At 50.9% G+C, this 17,583-nt stretch overlaps 1 protein-coding gene across 1 annotated transcript in view; it reads left to right on the forward strand.

Moving 5' to 3' along the window:
• The window catches only part of Bcr (BCR activator of RhoGEF and GTPase), a 129,923-nt gene that overhangs the window by 89,507 nt on the left and 22,833 nt on the right, over positions 1-17,583 (forward strand). Inside the window, exons 9-14 of the mRNA XM_036167250.1 lie at positions 6,098-6,219; positions 7,515-7,683; positions 9,656-9,775; positions 10,606-10,681; positions 12,258-12,362; positions 12,990-13,064. Coding sequence (XP_036023143.1) covers positions 6,098-6,219; positions 7,515-7,683; positions 9,656-9,775; positions 10,606-10,681; positions 12,258-12,362; positions 12,990-13,064 — 667 coding nt within the window. The remainder of the gene's footprint in view (positions 1-6,097; positions 6,220-7,514; positions 7,684-9,655; positions 9,776-10,605; positions 10,682-12,257; positions 12,363-12,989; positions 13,065-17,583) is intronic.

Here is a 17,583-nt window from a genome sequence, read left to right on the forward strand (position 1 = left end):
CCAGTTATCGTTAAGTCCATTGAAGTCAGAAGAAGTGGTAGGACCCTAGCTTCACTAGGAAAAAGGTTGAGTGGAGCAGTTTCCCACCTTCCTAGGGGACCCAGGAAGCAGGTCTCATCTGAAGTAACATGGGGCCTTGCACCTGGTTCTCACTGAAGGCCATTGAATAAGAGCAAAGCCTGTGCTTCCCCATCAGCAGTGACTGTTTCTAGCTTGGTGTTGTTGGTCTGTATCCGCCAAGATCTCATGTACTGATTGGATGCCTGCTGAAGTCACCCATCCCACATGGTGCTTCTCGTCTTTCTCTTCTGCCAGCTGTTCGCTTCTGAGAGAGCTTGACCCGAGAAACAAGCATTTGAACCCCTTTTCCCTTGGCCCTGAGTACGGGGCCAATTTCACACACACATCCCTGCCCGCTGTCTAGGGTCCTGTAAAAGAAGTATTCAGAGCATTCAAATCAGCTGCCTTAGGGACTGAGGATTTGATGTCACCTGGAAGTTAGCAGCTAAGTCCCTATTCCTGCATCTGTCCGTAGGTGTTTAGAGCAGAGTGCTTTATGAAGGCCGGAGACTCCCTGCAGAGGAGTAAACCAGGGCTACCTCAGCTGCTAACAGGCTCTGCGGGTTTGCAATCCTGACTTAATCCCTTCATCCAGCACTATCCATCAGCATCTCAGGGCTTATTAAGCCAGGATGACAGGCAGGTGCCTATACTTGTGCCCCGTGGTCCCCAGACCTGTCGGGTCCTCAGCATCCTCCTCAGTATCCTTCCATCATCAACACAGTGCTTGATGCTGCAAAAGAGGTGCTAGAGGGCAACCTTCCAACCCCGAGCCTATCCTCACCCACTGCCTGCCTGTGGACCTGATCTGGGCCCCCTTCCCCAAGAGCGTCTGTGTTCTCTAAGGACAGTGACCCATCCACTGGGCGGTGGTAAAGCTGAAAGTGATCTCTCCTACAGACAGTATGAAACAGAGGTGGTGACATGGAGATGCCTTCTGTGTTGAAGATGGTGAACGATACCCTTCCTGTCACCAACCGGGAAAGCACCCATAAGTTTCCCAGCGTGGGGAGCCGGGGCATTGTGGAGAGACCCAAGTGTGAGCCGTGGGTAGCACCTGATCTCCAGTCTGTCTGCTGGGATCTCTTCATGCTTTTCAGCCAAGTCTCCTGACTCCAGGGCTGGCCCTTTTTTGGAAGTGTCTGGGCAGCGTTAGAGGTGGTTTCCAAACTGGACAGTGGCCAGCAGCGGCCCTGGCAGACCAGAATCCTCGCCCGAATGCACCAGGAACTATATGAGGAGCAGGAGCTACCCAGTGTGAGGAGTGAGGGCTTGAGGTCTCGGCTTTTGGATCAAAGATCTTGCAGACACACCGTTCCAGGCCCTAGTCCTGTGAGCTGGTGGGTGGGTGTGCACGTGTCTAGCCAAATTAACTTCACAGTTAGGTAACTAGGTCCCTGCTGCTCAAGGATTTCCCCCAAGCGGTTGTTGCCTGTCTGCCTTGAGCTCTACCCTGTGTGCGGCTTAGGGCTTGCAGAAGTAGCTGATGAGTCCAGTTCTCTCCCTGGGCTTCTAGCGGCCCCTTGTGGAGGAAGGACCGCAGTGGCTTCTGGAGGTGCCCTAAGAAGGAATCCTGCCAGAGGACTAGGGCTAGGGAAGGCTGAGAGGCAGTGGGGCTCAGACAGAGAACACTAGGCTTTCCTGCTGGCGATTAAAAAGAGTGACGGACTAAGGATATACCTCACTGCTGGAGTACTTGCCTATCATACTGGAAACCCTGGGCTCCATTCTATGCACACTCTCACGTGCACATGCACACACGCTTGCACTGTCGTTGAATCACTACAGCTGAAAAAGTCAAACCCATTTGCAGCTGGTGCGGAGAGGGTGGTGAGCAGAGATGAGAGCAGGGTGAGGCCCCCAACTCCACCAGCACTGAGTAGTGGGCAATGCTTGCTTGGTGTCATGATGAGGATGGGCAGGGACTGCATGGGCCCACAGCCCATGCAGAAGGCTCAGAGCTGTAAGTGTAGAACAATATCAGAATATATATATATTCTGATATATGTTCTGATATATTGTGTATGTATATATATACACAAGGGCCCTGGATTCGGTCCTCGGTACCCATAAAAGCCCAATAGCCCCTGTGAGGCCCTGTGGGTATGCTGTTTCATTTAATCCTCAAAACAGAAAAAAAGGGAAAAAAAAAATGCCACCGAACAGGTCTTTTTCCTCCTCATTTAACTTTTTCTATCTGTAACACTGGCATGGAACCCAGGGCCTTGTACATGCTAGGCAAGCATTTCGTCACTGGACTGTAGTTCAGCCCCCACCTCTGAGTTTTAAAGAAACTGAGACAGAGACAAAGTCAACAAGCTGTATCAGGAGAAAAAGGGTGTAAGCATTAAGCCCATAGCAACATGCTTCTGAATTTGGTCTTCCCCATGGAGGTCCTGGATGGGCTGGTTCCCAAGCGATGCCAGGAGACAGGCAGTGAGAGTGGAGGAGACCCTGGATATCTTCTCTCCAGGATGCCTGGCCGTATTGGGTACTTCAGAAGGCCATGCTGTCCCTTCTAACTGGTATTTCCTACCTGAACATAGATGACCGCCCAGAGAGAGCCCCCCAGCAAACCATACACACATATCTTCCTCCACTGCTCTGCCCCACAACATGGGGACTCCTGCCAGCACACAGGACATGCACATATGGAGAAGCCAGGACTTCCACAGCAGCAGCCACACACAGGAACATACACATACCACAGGATCTCTCCCCTTTTTCCTCTTGTACACACTCTGGCCATTTCAGCAAATGCCCTTCTCTGAGCTACAGACTCTTTAGACCTGGGTCAGCAAGGTCCTGGGCTGTCTACCCTTCGGCTCTGTCTTGGCGCAGGAGGGGAGGGAGGGGGCTGCACTGGGTGAGACGTTGAGTCAACAGTTCTTCCTGACTGCCTGACCTCATTCAGTTTTTTAGCACACTGCTGTTAGGAGAGGTGGCTCAGCCTTGACCTTGCCTGTGTACCCTGGAGAATGGGGCCAGGCTGGATGGGAAGGCATGGCTGAGCACCCTGTGCTCCCGGGCCTGTAACCAGGCTGACGAGCACGTCTGAGCAAGGTGTCCCCTGGGCAAACTGAAGCTGTGTAAGAGTCTGAAGTCAGTGATGCCAATGTGAGCTGGCCCATCCAGACCGGGCAGGGCAGAGTCTGCACAGGAGCCAGGATTCCAGGAAGGCAATGGAGGAGGCAACAGAGGAGTTAGATTTGCAATGGAGACTTCTTAGCAAGGTTACTGTTAGCTCTCCATTGTCCATTCACCTCAGTATTTCCTTATGGTAGATCCCTCCCTTCCTTACCTCTCCCCTCCCCTGCAGCTGTTTCCCAGGGGGAGGTGATGGAGGATGGGACTGTCTTAACCCCTCCCCCACACGATAGAGCGATAGAGCTTCTTGCTAGGCTCAGAGCAGAGTTGAGCCCAGGCCTTGGACAACCTCCTGCGCTGTGGAGGAGGCATCTGCCCAGAAGTCCTAGCAATCTTAACTATAAAGCAGGGCAAGACCGCCAGACTTGAGACTCTGCCCTCTGGGCCCAGAACAGACCTCATCCTGTAGGAGTGGACCTGCCCTCCCTCTGCTCACAGCTGCCTTCACCCACTGACCCTCCCTTCCTGGATGGGCTGTGGTTAGGTTTGGGAGGCCCTCCTCCCTGGCTGTTGGATGTTCTGTTTGGGTGCAACTGCCCACGGCCCTGGGGCTCAGAAGTCAGATCCCATGCCGCTTTGCACAAGGACAGCTCTGATGCCCCCCAGTCAGTGACTTACACACTCCTGGAATAGCTCTCATAGACTGGGGGTCAGGGGTGGTGGGGCTGGCTGGGAAGTGTTGAAGCCCCACCCACCTACTCCCACCCCCCAACCTACTCCCACCCCACCCCCCACTCACCCTCCCATCCCCCAACCTCCACCCCATAACAAAGCTGGAGAGGGGTTAAGTAACTGTCGTGATATCAAAAGAACTTGCCACGACCAGGTTAAATCTGCCTCTTGGAATCTCTTAAGCTTGCGTGAGATTGGAAGAGCATTCAGTGCCTTCAGTGCCGGGGTCTCTTGTCTGAACACTACTGGCCCACAGTGTCTAGGCTAGGCTTAGAGCGCCCTCTGCTGGTTATTGCATGAAGTTCAGTTACTTTGTATAGAGAAGACTGCCACCTCGTGGTTTGGGGACCCGCTTCTGCGTCCTTATTGAGGAAGCTGTCCCAGTACCCTCCCTTATCCCTACCACAGACCTAGCAGTCTGTATACCCCAGTCTCTAGAATCTGCCCTCCAGCCCCACACTGATACTTCCTCAGATGTATGTACTGCTGGGCTAGGGAGATGGCTTACCTGTTAAAAGCTAGGCTCACAACCCAAAAGACAAATGCATATTCACTGTTTCTTGAATCTTGTGCCTACCATCACCCAGAAAGCCTTCTGCCCCATGGAGGTGTGTCTGAGAGTCATGGTCTTAGTGTGCTGATAGCCTTCCTGTCCTTCCGTGTATGGACACCAGCCTATATAAAATAACTGGCTGTCCTGTGCCAGCAATCAGCTGGCCGTCATGAGCTGAGCTGCCTGTGATGGTGACGTGTGGCCCTCCATGCCAGGGGATGTCAGGGGGCCTGTCCAGATGCACACACCAGAATCTACCTTCTAACCCTACAGAGCATGGGAAGTAGAGTTTATGGAGGTAGAGGCTACAGGTACAGGGGAACCAGGCACACTGTGCAGCCTCCAGTCCACTGTGATGAGGGCAGTGAGCATCCCTGCTTCTGGGGGAGAGAGTGGGTTTTCATGATGCACTTTGTTGTGTACATCTGACCTACAGATCCTTTCCAGACTGTGGAGAGCAATCACCCCTCCAAAAAGCCCCCCTGAAGCCTGGTGCTCCCCCCAGGCCAGTGAGTGCTCCCCCCAGGCCAATGAGTATTCCTCCTAGGCCAATGAGTGCTCCCCCCAGGCCAGTGAGTGCTCCCCCAGGCCAATGAGTACTCTTCCCAAGCCAATGACTGCTCTCCCAGCCCAGTGAGTATTCCCCCAGGCCAATGAGTGCTCCCCCCAGGCGAGTGAGTGCTCCCCCAGGCCAATGAGTACTCTTCCCAAGCCAATGAGTGCTCCCCCAGCCCAGTGAGTATTCCCCCAGGCCAATGAGTATTCCCCCCCAAGCCAATGAGTGTACATACCACTTGCTTACAGTGCTACCTTGGGATGGCCTTTCCAGGGCCATTTTATCTTTGAATTGGTCATGGGGGTAGCTCACAGTAGCAGTACCTCATCCTATCTCTGTCCTCTGCGTGGCATGTCACCTGACCCACATGAGGAGTCTGGCATTGTTTGAATAAATTAATGACTTGCCTTCCTGTGCCTGCTTAGCAACTTCTTGAGTTGGACAAGCGAGGTGGAGTGTCCCTTGGCTTTCCAATGGACTGTTGAGGCACAGAAGGCTTGGGCCTGTGGGAGACTCTCTTCATATCCTTTTCTTTGTTCTAGGCCCTGCCCACCCATGTCGCACATCCTGTGCTGTCCACCTCTTCTCTCTGTTGGCCTTGTTCTTAGTCACTAGTGTCTGGGGAAGGGCCAGAGGTGGGGTCCAGACATAGGTCCGTAGCTTCCTGAAGCCTTCAGCACTAGACCCAGCCCATATCCCCAGCACTGCCTCTCCTCAAAGAATCCCTACGCCCATCTTCTCTACTGATAGCCTGCCCGGGCATCCCTTCTGTGTGGCTGACCTCAGGCCAGCACCTCAGAGAGGCACTGGTCACCCCAAACTGATGTCCCCCTCTGCCCCATTCTCCGCTGTTCTTCTATGGGCCAAGCATCTAGGTGGGACTCAGAATAATGGGCTGAACCAGAGATGCCGGCAGCCCCATCTGTGAGCAGGCAAGTGAGATGCCTAGAACATGTTGGCAGCCAATGCAGAGGGAGTGAAAATCCCCAAAGGAAGGGGGTTTCTATAGTCTCCTCCTGCTGCTGAGCCCAGGGGCCCCGGTGCCCCAGCTCCCCAGCTCCCCGCCACACCCATCACCCTGACATGCCGTGTCCACGCTGTGCCCACAGCATCGGCAGTTACTGAAGGACAGCTTCATGGTGGAGCTGGTGGAGGGGGCCCGCAAGCTGCGCCACATCTTCCTGTTCACCGACCTGCTCCTTTGCACCAAGCTGAAGAAGCAAAGCGGAGGGTGAGTGACCTTGGCCATGCCCCGGCCACAGTGCTTTGGGAGGGTGAGTTTCTTGTAGTTGGAGTTTTCCTGCCTGGCCCACAGCCAGGACAAATCTCTCTCACCCGCCAGGCCCATAGACGCTCAGACCCAACCAAGTAAACACATAGAAACTTATATTGCTTACAAACTGTACGGCCGTGGCAGGCTTCTTGTTATCTACTTCTATCTTAAATTAACCCATTTCTATTAGTCTATACTTTGCCACGTGACTCGTGGCTTACCAGTACCTTATATCCTCCTTGTCATGGCAGCAGCTGGCAGTGTCTCTCTCCCCAGCCTTCACTTCCCAGAATTCTCTTCTCTCTTGTCCTGCCTGTATACTTCCTGCCTGGCCACTGGCCAAACAGCATTTTATTTATACAGAGCGATATCCACAGGAGTTTCTTATTTGATGGACACGGATAACAATGTAGCCAGACCACCCACCCCACCCCCAACCCCACCCCCCACCCGCCTACTCATTACATTGTTTCCATCTGGATATGATGCCAAGCACAAAGTCAGGGTCCTCACTAACCATCTGGAGGTGTCACAGGGCAGGACAGTGACATGTCTTTGCCTTCTGTAATGAGGGGCAGACGAGGTTATGACTCCTATTGTTGGGGGAAGGTCTCATCATAAACCATCCAAGAATGAGTGTCCGGGGCTACAGGGGTGGGCCAGGAACCCTCCCCTGTCAGCAGCCAGTCACTAGGTGGTAGCTGTTCTTCTGTCTTGCTAAGCTGTGATGCCCTCTAAGTTTTACACACATCACCACCACCAGTGAATTGCCCAAAATACACACACACACACACACACACACACACCACCACCACCACCACCACCACCACCACCACCACCACCACCAGCACTACCACCAGAGATTTGCCCAGGATATACCAGGTTCAAATGGAGTCAAAAGGTCATATTGAACAGACGTAAACCCAGTGGGGTCTCCTTACACATTTCTACTGACTTTGTACAAATGAACTTAATGACTCCACTCAGAAGGGGGGCCTCCACTCCCTGTCTGTCAAGTGAAAGGATTGTAACTGGTAGATCGCAGCCTCTCAGACTCCATGCTCTGAACTTCAGTCCTGACCCGTCCATAACTAGGGCTGGCTGTGTCTCCTGTCAACCTCAACCTAGCCTGTTACATGAAGCATGTACAGAGTTTGAAGTTGGGTGAATCACCCAGCTGCAGACCTATGACTCTCTGATTCCCAAAAGCAAAGGAAAGTAGCTGGTCTGCTAATGTTCTCTTCTCTCTCCAGCAAAACCCAGCAATATGACTGTAAATGGTACATTCCGCTCACGGACCTCAGCTTCCAGATGGTGGATGAATTGGAGGCAGTACCCAACATCCCTCTGGTGCCAGATGAGGAACTGGATGCCTTGAAGATCAAAATCTCCCAAATCAAAAGTGACATCCAACGAGAGAAGGTGAGACCGATTAGGAGAAACAGGTCATGTTCTGTGTAGCCTAAGTACACAGCAGGCCTTCGTGTGCAGGCCAAACAGGTGCTTTCTCGGTCTTGGGCAGGCATCTGTCCCCGGGATCTGCTGGGACCCTTGAGAGTTCTCAGCTCCTAGAGTGCTGGGCATCTGGTCATAGCTGGGCTTGGGTTGTCTTGAGAAGCCTCCAACTAAATTTGAGTTCTCATACCAAAGTCACTAGCAACCCAGCCCTAATGGGAAATGAGGCATACTGGCAATGGTGTTCTCAGAGTACCTATTATAGGGTACTTACCCTGTCTATAAAACTGCTTGACATCCACTTTGCTGACTTGTGATCAGCGACCCTCGCACAGAAGGTTCGTGTGCACTCGCGGGTCCCCTGTGACTCCTGTCTGACCCGTGTCCAGTTGAAGGCCTGCCTGGCCATCACTCGAATGTTAAGAGCCCAGCCTTGTACCTCCCTCTTCCCATCTTCTCATTTTCTCCCCTACCCCATCCTTGCCTGGCATCCCGAGAAAATCTGGCCTCGGGTAGCCTCTGATTCTTCTCATGGAAGATGTCAATGTAATGTCTTACCACGTAGGAAACAAGCGGGGAGATTGTGACTCACAGATCCTGGGCAAGAAAGGCACACAAGTTGGGGAGGACCACTTTCCCACCACCCCCAAGTCACACCAAGGAGAAATGAAAAGCCAGGCAGAGAAAGAGTGTACACCTAGGACAACTAAGCGCATTCTTCGGCCTGTTAAGAGACAAGGTCTTAGCGAGTTGTGCAGGCTGGTGCCCTGGGCCTAAGCAATCCTGCCACCCTAGCCTTTTCCATATTTAGAATGGCAGCTAGCTGGTGCTCAGACAGCATCCATGTGGTACAGAGGCAGGGAGACACGCATAATCACTGGGAGGGGTGTAGAGGACTCAGGGCAGTCTAGGATGTGGGGATGGAGAGATTGGCCCCTCTAGCTACCTGGGGTTGTAGTCCCCTGAATTTTTTTCTGGAGAACTTTTAGAAGGTGTAAAGAGTGGGTGTAGATCCCTTGAGTCTAGGGTTAATCCCAATCAGAGTGTAGGGAGTGTCTGGTATTAGCCACAGATAAGTTGTATCATCAGAAATCAGACTTCAGCTCAAGGACACTCCCTGGATCCCTGGTGAAATGGATACAGCAGGACAGGGGGTCCTCTTCAGCCGGTATGCCCCTTCCTAGATCTCCACATTGTAAATGTTGCACCTTTAGGAGTGTGTAGGGAAGCCCTATAGCTTTGGACAGGGGAAATCCAAGACCACAGTGGATGTTAATGGTTTATTTATGACTGTCCCTAAGCAGAGGAGGTGTTGCATCCTCAGGGCTCCTGGGCCCTGCTGCCTACGGATAGTTGTTTCCATCCCACATTATGCTCTTCATCTGGGAATTGTGATGGGGGCACCAGCTTATGAGAGGCCACAGTCTTCTTTCCAGGGTATAGTGGCTTCAGGAAAGTTCCACAAAGCTCAGGACAGGCAGGGGTTTTCTGATCAGATCATGGTGATGTTCATCTTAATGTACTAGGACCCTCTCCTCTCCTGACCCCCAACATCCCAGGGACCTGATGTTAAATGTGACCAAGGCAGAAAGCAGGTAAAAGGTCCCTTAGGTGCCAGTAACTCCTGAACATTGTTGTCCAGGTTTTGAAAAGCTGAAGGTCTCTCTTCTGCTCTTATGAGAAGGACCCATTCCTTCAGGGAGGGCTTAGTGAGCACACCCCCAGTTAGCACTGGGGCTTGACCCCAAGGAAAGTCTGTTCATATCCTCTAAAGGCCACCAGCAACAGCTGACGAAGGCCCTGGACTGTGCTGAGTAGACAGATGGGATTCTGTGCTCCGTGAGCCTGGGGGTAAGGGTGGAAAGCGATGGACCACAGCTGACGGGGAGCAGGTGGCATTGGTTCCAGATGAAAAGGCAAGACTGTCCTGTCTCCGCAGAGAGCAAACAAGGGCAGCAAGGTCATGGAGAGGCTGAGAAAGAAGCTGTCAGAGCAAGAGTCGCTGCTGCTGTTAATGTCCCCCAGCATGGCCTTCAGGGTACACAGTCGCAATGGCAAGGTGAGTGCCAGCCACGGTCCAGACTCAGCCAGCTGCCTGCTGTCTCCAGCTCCTGGATGCCTGTGCAACGGCCATTCTAGGCTCTGGGGAGCATCCCCATTCCAAGAGAGATCAGTGCAGCATGTCGCATGTGGGCACACATCCCTCTGATGGTGCTTTGGCCTGGAGTCCCCAGCTGAGTAGCAGCTGCTTCAGCTCCTGCAGCTGGGAAGTGGCCAGGACTCCAGGGAGGGAGCAGGGGAGACAGCATGCATGGGTTTTTTTTGCAGATGTGACCTTAGGTATAGGAACCTAGGGTCGTCCAGGGTCACTGACATTCTCTTCTGGTTCAATTCCTGGTGCCATCTATAGCCTAGACCTCTCCCTCCACTAGCCCCGAATGTACTGTGAATGCATAGCATGACTAATTCTGTAGCACGTGGCAAGGAGAGCAGTTGACAGGCTTTGTGGGCCTTGTCCCCGCCTTATCCTCTTACGGATTGGATACAGAGGTGAGAGTTCCATCAGCCTTCACCTTAAAGGTCTACCTCATAACTCCTCCATGTCACTTAAGTCACACCCCCTCGGCCAGAGTCATTTCCTAACCCAGGCATTTCAGGTAAGACTTATGCTGGACACAGGCCCATCCTGTGCTTGGGTATCAGTGGACCACAGTACAGTCAGTGTAGTAGCGTGTGCAAAAAGTAGTCAGCTTGACTGTGTGCACATCTGGACTCAGCCAGCTGCTGGAGAATGGTGTGTGTCTCAGACTCCACCCACTGGGTTCTCCCAATGTTGATTCAGCCAGAGTAGAGATAATTGGGGTGTGCTCTTCTCCTCACTCACCATAGAGTTACACATTCCTGATCTCTTCCGACTATGAGCGAGCCGAGTGGAGAGAAAGCATCCGGGAGCAGCAGAAGAAATGTGAGTGGTCCCCTGTACCTGGAGAACTTGGCCACCAGCCATCAGTGCTGGATGGATGGCTACTCTGTGGACAGTTCTTAATGCTCCAACTCTTCTCCCTTTCTCTTGTTTCTCTGCCCGGCTCTTCTTTTCAGAGGGGCTTTTAGACCCAGGGGGAAATGTTGCATGGAGCCCCAACTAATTCAGCACGTACATGAGAGGAACTCGCCAGCCCCACTGTGCTGTCCCAGCCTCGGTGCCTATTGATCTTCCCTGAGATTCCTTCGTCCAGGCCATCCCAAGCTTCTCATCTTTCTAGCTGTTCCTATGTCTACTCACACACCTTCCACCCTTCCCATCTGTCCCAGCCGGGTCTTTTATGACATAATCCTCAGGCTTCCCCTGATCACCAGTTACCAGCAGCCACCCAACTGCCTCTTCACTGCCCTTCCTAACTTAATAAAATTGAAAAGGCCAACTGGTCAACCTCCATCTTATAAAAAATAAGAAGAACAGTAACAATAATAATACCTCACACAGCCAACTGGTCGACCTGAATATTATTCAAAACAAAACACACAAGTGTATATATGTCAGCTCCCCTGGGGCTCCATTACCCTCTCTCTGCAGGTAGTGATAAAGAAGGAGCCTTTGGCTGGACACACCTAAGGAACCATACTGTGTTGGTCCACTGTCCTCTCCTACCTCACCTCAGGACAAGACACTTAATCCTCACTGTAATGACTCCTTCCTTCTCTAGGCTCTTCCTTCTGTTAGTGGGGTTTTTTTTTGTTTGTTTGTTTTTGTTTTTGTTTTTGTTTTTTTCCTCTCTGGAATTGCAAGCTACACTCCAGGCCCTGGGACAGTGTTGGGAGTAGAATGGTAGACCTTACCCCAAGTCTTTGGGCTGCAGCTGCCCAGCTCCCCAGCTCCCCATTATCCACGAACTGTGTCCTCAGAGGCCGCTTGCTCCATGATGAGAGATCAACAGCTCCTGCTGAAGCAGGAGTCTGGGTTCGGTTTCTGCAGATGCAGCTGGGGGCTCTGCCTGCCTCTGACCCATCGTGAGCTCCTGTCTCGAAGGCTCATCATTTATAATGTGCTAAGCAGAGACCATCTCTTCCTTTCAGTGCTTCTGTGGCCTGGGAGAGACACCAAAGAAGGGCTTGTGTCCCAGGGATTCTTAGCCTAACATGGGGATCCAAAACCATTTCCAGTACGGCAGCGTCTGTCCCTGCTCCAAATTGTGCCCAGAAATAAACCCCTTTGCTTCGCTTGATTGAGAGACATGACCTACCTTAGCAGAGTCAAGGACATTGCTACACTGGGGACCTACCAGGGAGATGCTTCCAGGCCATCCTGTTGTATTCCAACCTGCCCTAGTGGGCACTGTGCTTGGGTGGCAGGTCAGCATGTGTGACCATGAGTTTGTAAGCAATATTGCTGATCCTCTCAGGAGCCCTTGGGCCTGGGCTCTCCTGGGCTTCACATTGCTCTGCTGCTGTGCCTGTGTTTCACCTGGGAGCCCCGGAGCCTAATCTCCCGGCCCGCTGTGTGTTGTGACTGATCTATCCCCGTACCTGCTCCGCCCCTTCAGGTTTCAAGAGTTTCTCTCTGACATCAGTGGAGCTGCAAATGCTAACCAACTCATGTGTGAAACTTCAGACTGTCCACCACATTCCACTGACCATCAACAAAGAGGGTGAGGCTGGGCTCCTGGGCACTGGGCTGATCCGGTAGGAGTAGTTTCTCCCGTTGCAACCACTGCTGGGCAGCTGAAGAGACTGGCCAGAGGCTTTGTCCCCTGTCCTCAGGTTTGTGACAGCCCATCCGACCATCAGTATGCCAAGTTTTGTGTTCAGTGCTGTCCATGTGCATATGGACTCAGTTAACATACGCAGGCAGGTTTGGCACACCTTAAGCACACCTACTCCATGCACACCTTCGTCACCCCAGCTCCCTCTCTCTTCTTTGGAACTTTGTGTTAGTCATTGGTTTGCCTATTTTTTTGGTTTTTCGAGACAGGGTTTCTCTGGGTAGTTTTGGTGCCTTTCCTGGAACTCACTCTGTAGACCAGGCTGGCCTCGAACTCACAGAGGTCTGCCTGCCTCTGCCTCTGCCTCTGCCTCCCACATACTGGGATTAAAGGCGTGCGCCACCACTGCCTGGCTTGCCTATGTTTTGAATCCAGCTAGATCCTAAGACTCAAAATGCAGAATACATAGTGGGCACATACTGTCTGTGCTACTCCCCCGTGCTGGATCAACCAGTCACTTTACCCTCCCATCCTGGTGAGGCGGAAAGTTTACCTCTGTGGTCTCTCTTGCAGATGATGAGTCTCCTGGGCTCTACGGCTTCCTGAATGTCATTGTCCACTCGGCCACCGGGTTTAAACAGAGTTCAAGTAAGTAGCTTAGGGAGAGAGGTGGTGGACCCTGTAAAGTAAACTTTAACTAAGAAGGACTATCAGGCGAGAGGCGTGGGTAACCTAGGAACACTGTTCAGATGTCCACCAGAGGTGCAATCCTTTGAGGGGCCTTTTGAGGGACCCTGCTGGTTGAAGCCTGCTGGAAATGGGATTGTTTTCTCAGCTGTTCCCTATATCTGTCTCAGAGAATGCATACAAATGAGCTGCCACCTGCTGGCAGGTCTTTTAATTATTAGGTCTGGAATTTGAGCCCAAGGCCTGATAGCAGCAAGATGCTAGAGAGCCCAAGCTCCAGTTCAGGAAACCATAGACATGGGTCCCTCAACTCCCTCAGCAGAGTAGATTAGTTCTTCTGCTGAACTGGATAGAGAATACCCTTCTGTGGGCGGACTGGCCACCACTTTTACGACCCAGGGTACTCTTGAGTAGGGAGAAGTTAAGAAGTATTAGCTGGAAAGAGAGACCTAGACAACGAGAGGAAAGACAGAAACACAGGATAGCCTCAGGAGGGCCCGGGTCTCAACCCACCAGCGCTGAACTTTATTCCAAAGGGCTTTTTATGACAATGCCAAGGGGAGGAGCAAAGGACCTTCCCCTTGCTAGATACAGCCATGTGTAGACCCTTCCAAACACTTGATACTCAGACCCGTGGTCCAATCATCCTCTTTATGCAGACCTGCTGGATAAAGCCACCAGGAAACCCAGATGGGCTCCAACAGCCTTTCTCTCCCAGCTAGCTGCTCTAGCTGCCTAAGGGTGACTGCACTACAGCTCTATGGATCTCCTCACCTAGGTCCTCCCCCAAACGCTTAGGCCCATGGTTCAAGGGTGAAGGGCAAGTACAGTTTTGACCCTCTCCACCATTGCTGCAGAACCGGAGGCCTCCACAGGTTCTGGAATGGATCTGATAAGGGACTTGCGTCTAGAATATACAGGGAACTTTTAAAGCTAAGCACTAGGAACATGCAATTTAAAACATTTTTTTTTTTTTTAATGAGTAGTGAGTTGGTGAGATGGCTCAGTGTGGGGAAGAGCTTCCCATGCAAGCCTGACCACCTGAGTTCAGTCCCTGGAGCCCACAATGAAAGGAGAGAACCTCCTCCTAGAATTGACTTCTGCCTTCCGCACATGCACTGTGAGCACACAAAGGCACCAGCTCACTCATGTGTATGCACACCCACACACAAATGATGATGATAATTTTTTAAGTGTGAAGAGGATATGGAGAGACACCTAACCAAAGAAATAGTACCTGGCTAGCAAATGCATGAAAAAATGCTTGCCATGTTAGGAAAATGAGAATTAAAACTACTTTGAGATATTTGCTCATACACCCTGAGGTCAGTGATAATCAAAGATGCAGCCAGGCCGGCCGTGGTGGCACACGCCTTTAACCTCAGCACTCAGGAGGCAGAGGCAGGCAGATCTCTGTGAGTTCGAGGCCAGCCTGGGCTACCAAGTGAGTTCCAGGAAAGGTGCAAAGCTACACAGAGGGGAAAAAAAAGATGTACATGAGGGCTGGAAGTGTAGCTCAATAGTAGAACCCCTCCCTGGCTTGAATGGGGCCCAACCCCAACACCTTAAAACAAACAGTGCATTGAACAGTATCAAATATTGATGAGGATATGGAGAAACAGGAACACCGAGTGCTGCGTGTACAGATGCCGCATTGTTCAGCATCCTGGAAATTACCGCAGTTTTTTGTTTTTTTGTTTTTTGTTTTTTTGTTTTTTTAAGATTTGTTTATTATGTATACAGTGTTCTGCCTGCATGTAGCCTGCAGGCCAGAAGAGGGCGCCAGATCTCATTACAGACGGTTGTGAGCCACTCTGTGGTTGTTGGGAATTGAACTCATGACCTCTGGAAGAGCAGCCAGTGCTCTTAACCGCTGAGCCCATCTCTCCAGCCCACCACTGCAGGCTTGTTTGTTTGTTGCCAGGAGTTAAACCTAGGGCCTTGTGCATCTGAGCACAAGCTTGACCACCGAGCCACACTCTCATGGCATGGTTCCCCACAAAGTGAAACAAGCCTCCCTTTCATCTATTCCCCCAACACCACTCTTAAACCTCTGTCTCCGTGGAGTCTTGTGCAGACAGAGTGCGGCACCCTCACGATGACCCATCAAAGAGGAACGAGCTAGCCGCTGTTAGACGCCATAGTTCGGATGAATATAAAATGAAAACACACTGAACGGAGGAAACAGTGAAAAAAAAAATCTCCATCTTGTGTCATTCCATGTATGTTATGTATGTTAAATTTGTAGAAAAGGCCAAGGTTGGAGTCAGATAGCCTCTCAGGTATCAGGCTAAACGTGAGAATGAGACTTGTTTATAGTTGGACCCAAGGAGGCTTTGGGGGTAAAGGCAGTTTTCTGAAATTATTGCATTATTTGGACAATTTTTTATTAATTTATCAGAAATTATTAAAGCTGGATGTGGTAGGGCACCCCTGTAATCCCAACACTTGGGAGACAGAAGGACCATGAATTCTCAGACAGTCTGGGTTACATTGTGACATCCTTGCTCCAAGAAGCAAAAAAGAGTCACCAAGCCATGCAGTTGCAGCAGATGCATTTGGGGGGGGGGGGCGCTGGTACAGATGATTCCCCTAAAGCTGTGACAGGCCAATTGGTCCCGAATGCTTCTCTCTTGGCCCTTGTGTGTTTTTACCGGTTACATTAGTTTCTTTTTAATTTTTTTATTATATTGATTTATTTGTGTGTCTGGGTGCTTGGGCATGAGAGATTGATTGAGGATGTTGTCTTGATTACCTTTCTGTTGCTGTGGTAAAGCACTGTGACCAAGGTAACTTAGAAAGAAAGCCTTTACAGTTCCAGAGAGTCTGTGATGTAGAGGGAAAACACAGCCGTGGGTGCCTGGATCAGTGGCTGAGAGTTCACTTTTCGCAAGTAGGAAGCAGAGAGCACACTGGGAATTGTAGGAGTCTTTTGAAACCTCAGAGCCCACCCCCAATGACACACCTCTTCCAACAAGGCCACACCTCCTAATCCTTCCCAAACAGTTCACCAACTGGGGATTAAGTATTCAAACCTATGAGCCTACAGGGGCCCTTGCATGTGCAGAGAGCAGAGGACAACTTGGAGGATTTCCATGTAGATCCCAGGGATTGAACTCACGTTTTCAGCATTGGTGACAAGCTCCTTTACCTATTAAGCCATCTCATCAGCCCTTATATTAATTTCTTATCACTATGACAAGTGCTACAAAATGCAATTTAAAAAGTACTAGAAAATAGAAGTGGTTGTGGATTTAGCTCAGTGGTAGAGTGCTTGCTAGGCAAGCGCAAGGCCCGGGTTCAATCCTCAGCTCCAAAAAAAAAGAAAGAAAAGAAAATACAAAATATGACAAAATGCAACATTTACTTAAGGAAGGGGAATTTCACTGTGACACAGTTATGGGGCATACAGTCCATCATGGTAGGGAAGCTATAGTAACATGAACATGAAGGATCCGGTCACATTGGCATCCATAGTCATGAAGCAGAGGTGAACGTTTGTGTCCAGCTCACTGTCCTTTTTATTTAGCTCAGGGGCATTTAGGGTAGGTCTTCTCACTTCCATCTAAGCTTGATCATTTTCCCATAGTCAAGCCCAGAGATTTGTTTCTTTGGTGATTCTAATTCCCATAACATTGACCACCAAGATTAGCTATAGCAAGTCCACACCTTATCAGCTTGACATCTCAACATCACTGTAAGCCAAAACCTTCAATCCCTTGTCCCTGTAGGCACATGAACTGTCTCAAATGTAAAATACAGTCTTTTACAATGTCAACACTGCTTGAAAGTCTCAGGTCCTATCTTATCTGAACTATAACACAAAAACAAGTTTCTGACATACAGTGGCACAGGATCATCATTCCCATAGCAAAGGGCTAGAGTGGGGGCAGAGCAAGGAATGATAAGGATAAAGCAAGAATAAAATTCATCAGGGCAAACACTAAAGCCTGCATGTGGTTTTACACCCAGCATCAAACATTAAAGCCTGCATGCGGTTTTACACCCAGCGTCTTGGACTCATGATGGAACTCTCTGACCTCGAAAAGGATTGGGTAGCCTCTCTCCTGCCCAGCTCTGCCACATGTAGCCTCTCTCTTTTGCCAGAACTACTCCATATCTACAGCTTTCCTTGGCTATCCATGGTCCTAGCATCTTCGACATGCTGGGTCTGTATTGCAGCTTGGACTTTTCCTTCCCTGCTTAACCCGGTGGCCTTTATTGTCTGGCCTAAGTTGCTCTCTGGAACCATTGTGCAAGATTCCATGACGCCCTCAATCTTAACATCTTTCATGTCCGTAAAACCAGTACCGTGTAGATGATACTTCCAAGTTCTGCTGCCAGCTTGGGATAGAGCCTGGTCCCCTAGTACCACAGTTACCATGGCTTCTGTGAGCCTGGTCCCCACTTCCTGGGGCAGGAGCAGGGAACTCTTCAGCTACACCCTCAGTTCAGGCTTTCTCCTTTCAAATGAATTTGC

This window comes from Onychomys torridus, chromosome 18 (assembly GCF_903995425.1).
Source record: "Onychomys torridus chromosome 18, mOncTor1.1, whole genome shotgun sequence".
Lineage (NCBI taxonomy): Eukaryota > Metazoa > Chordata > Mammalia > Rodentia > Cricetidae > Onychomys > Onychomys torridus.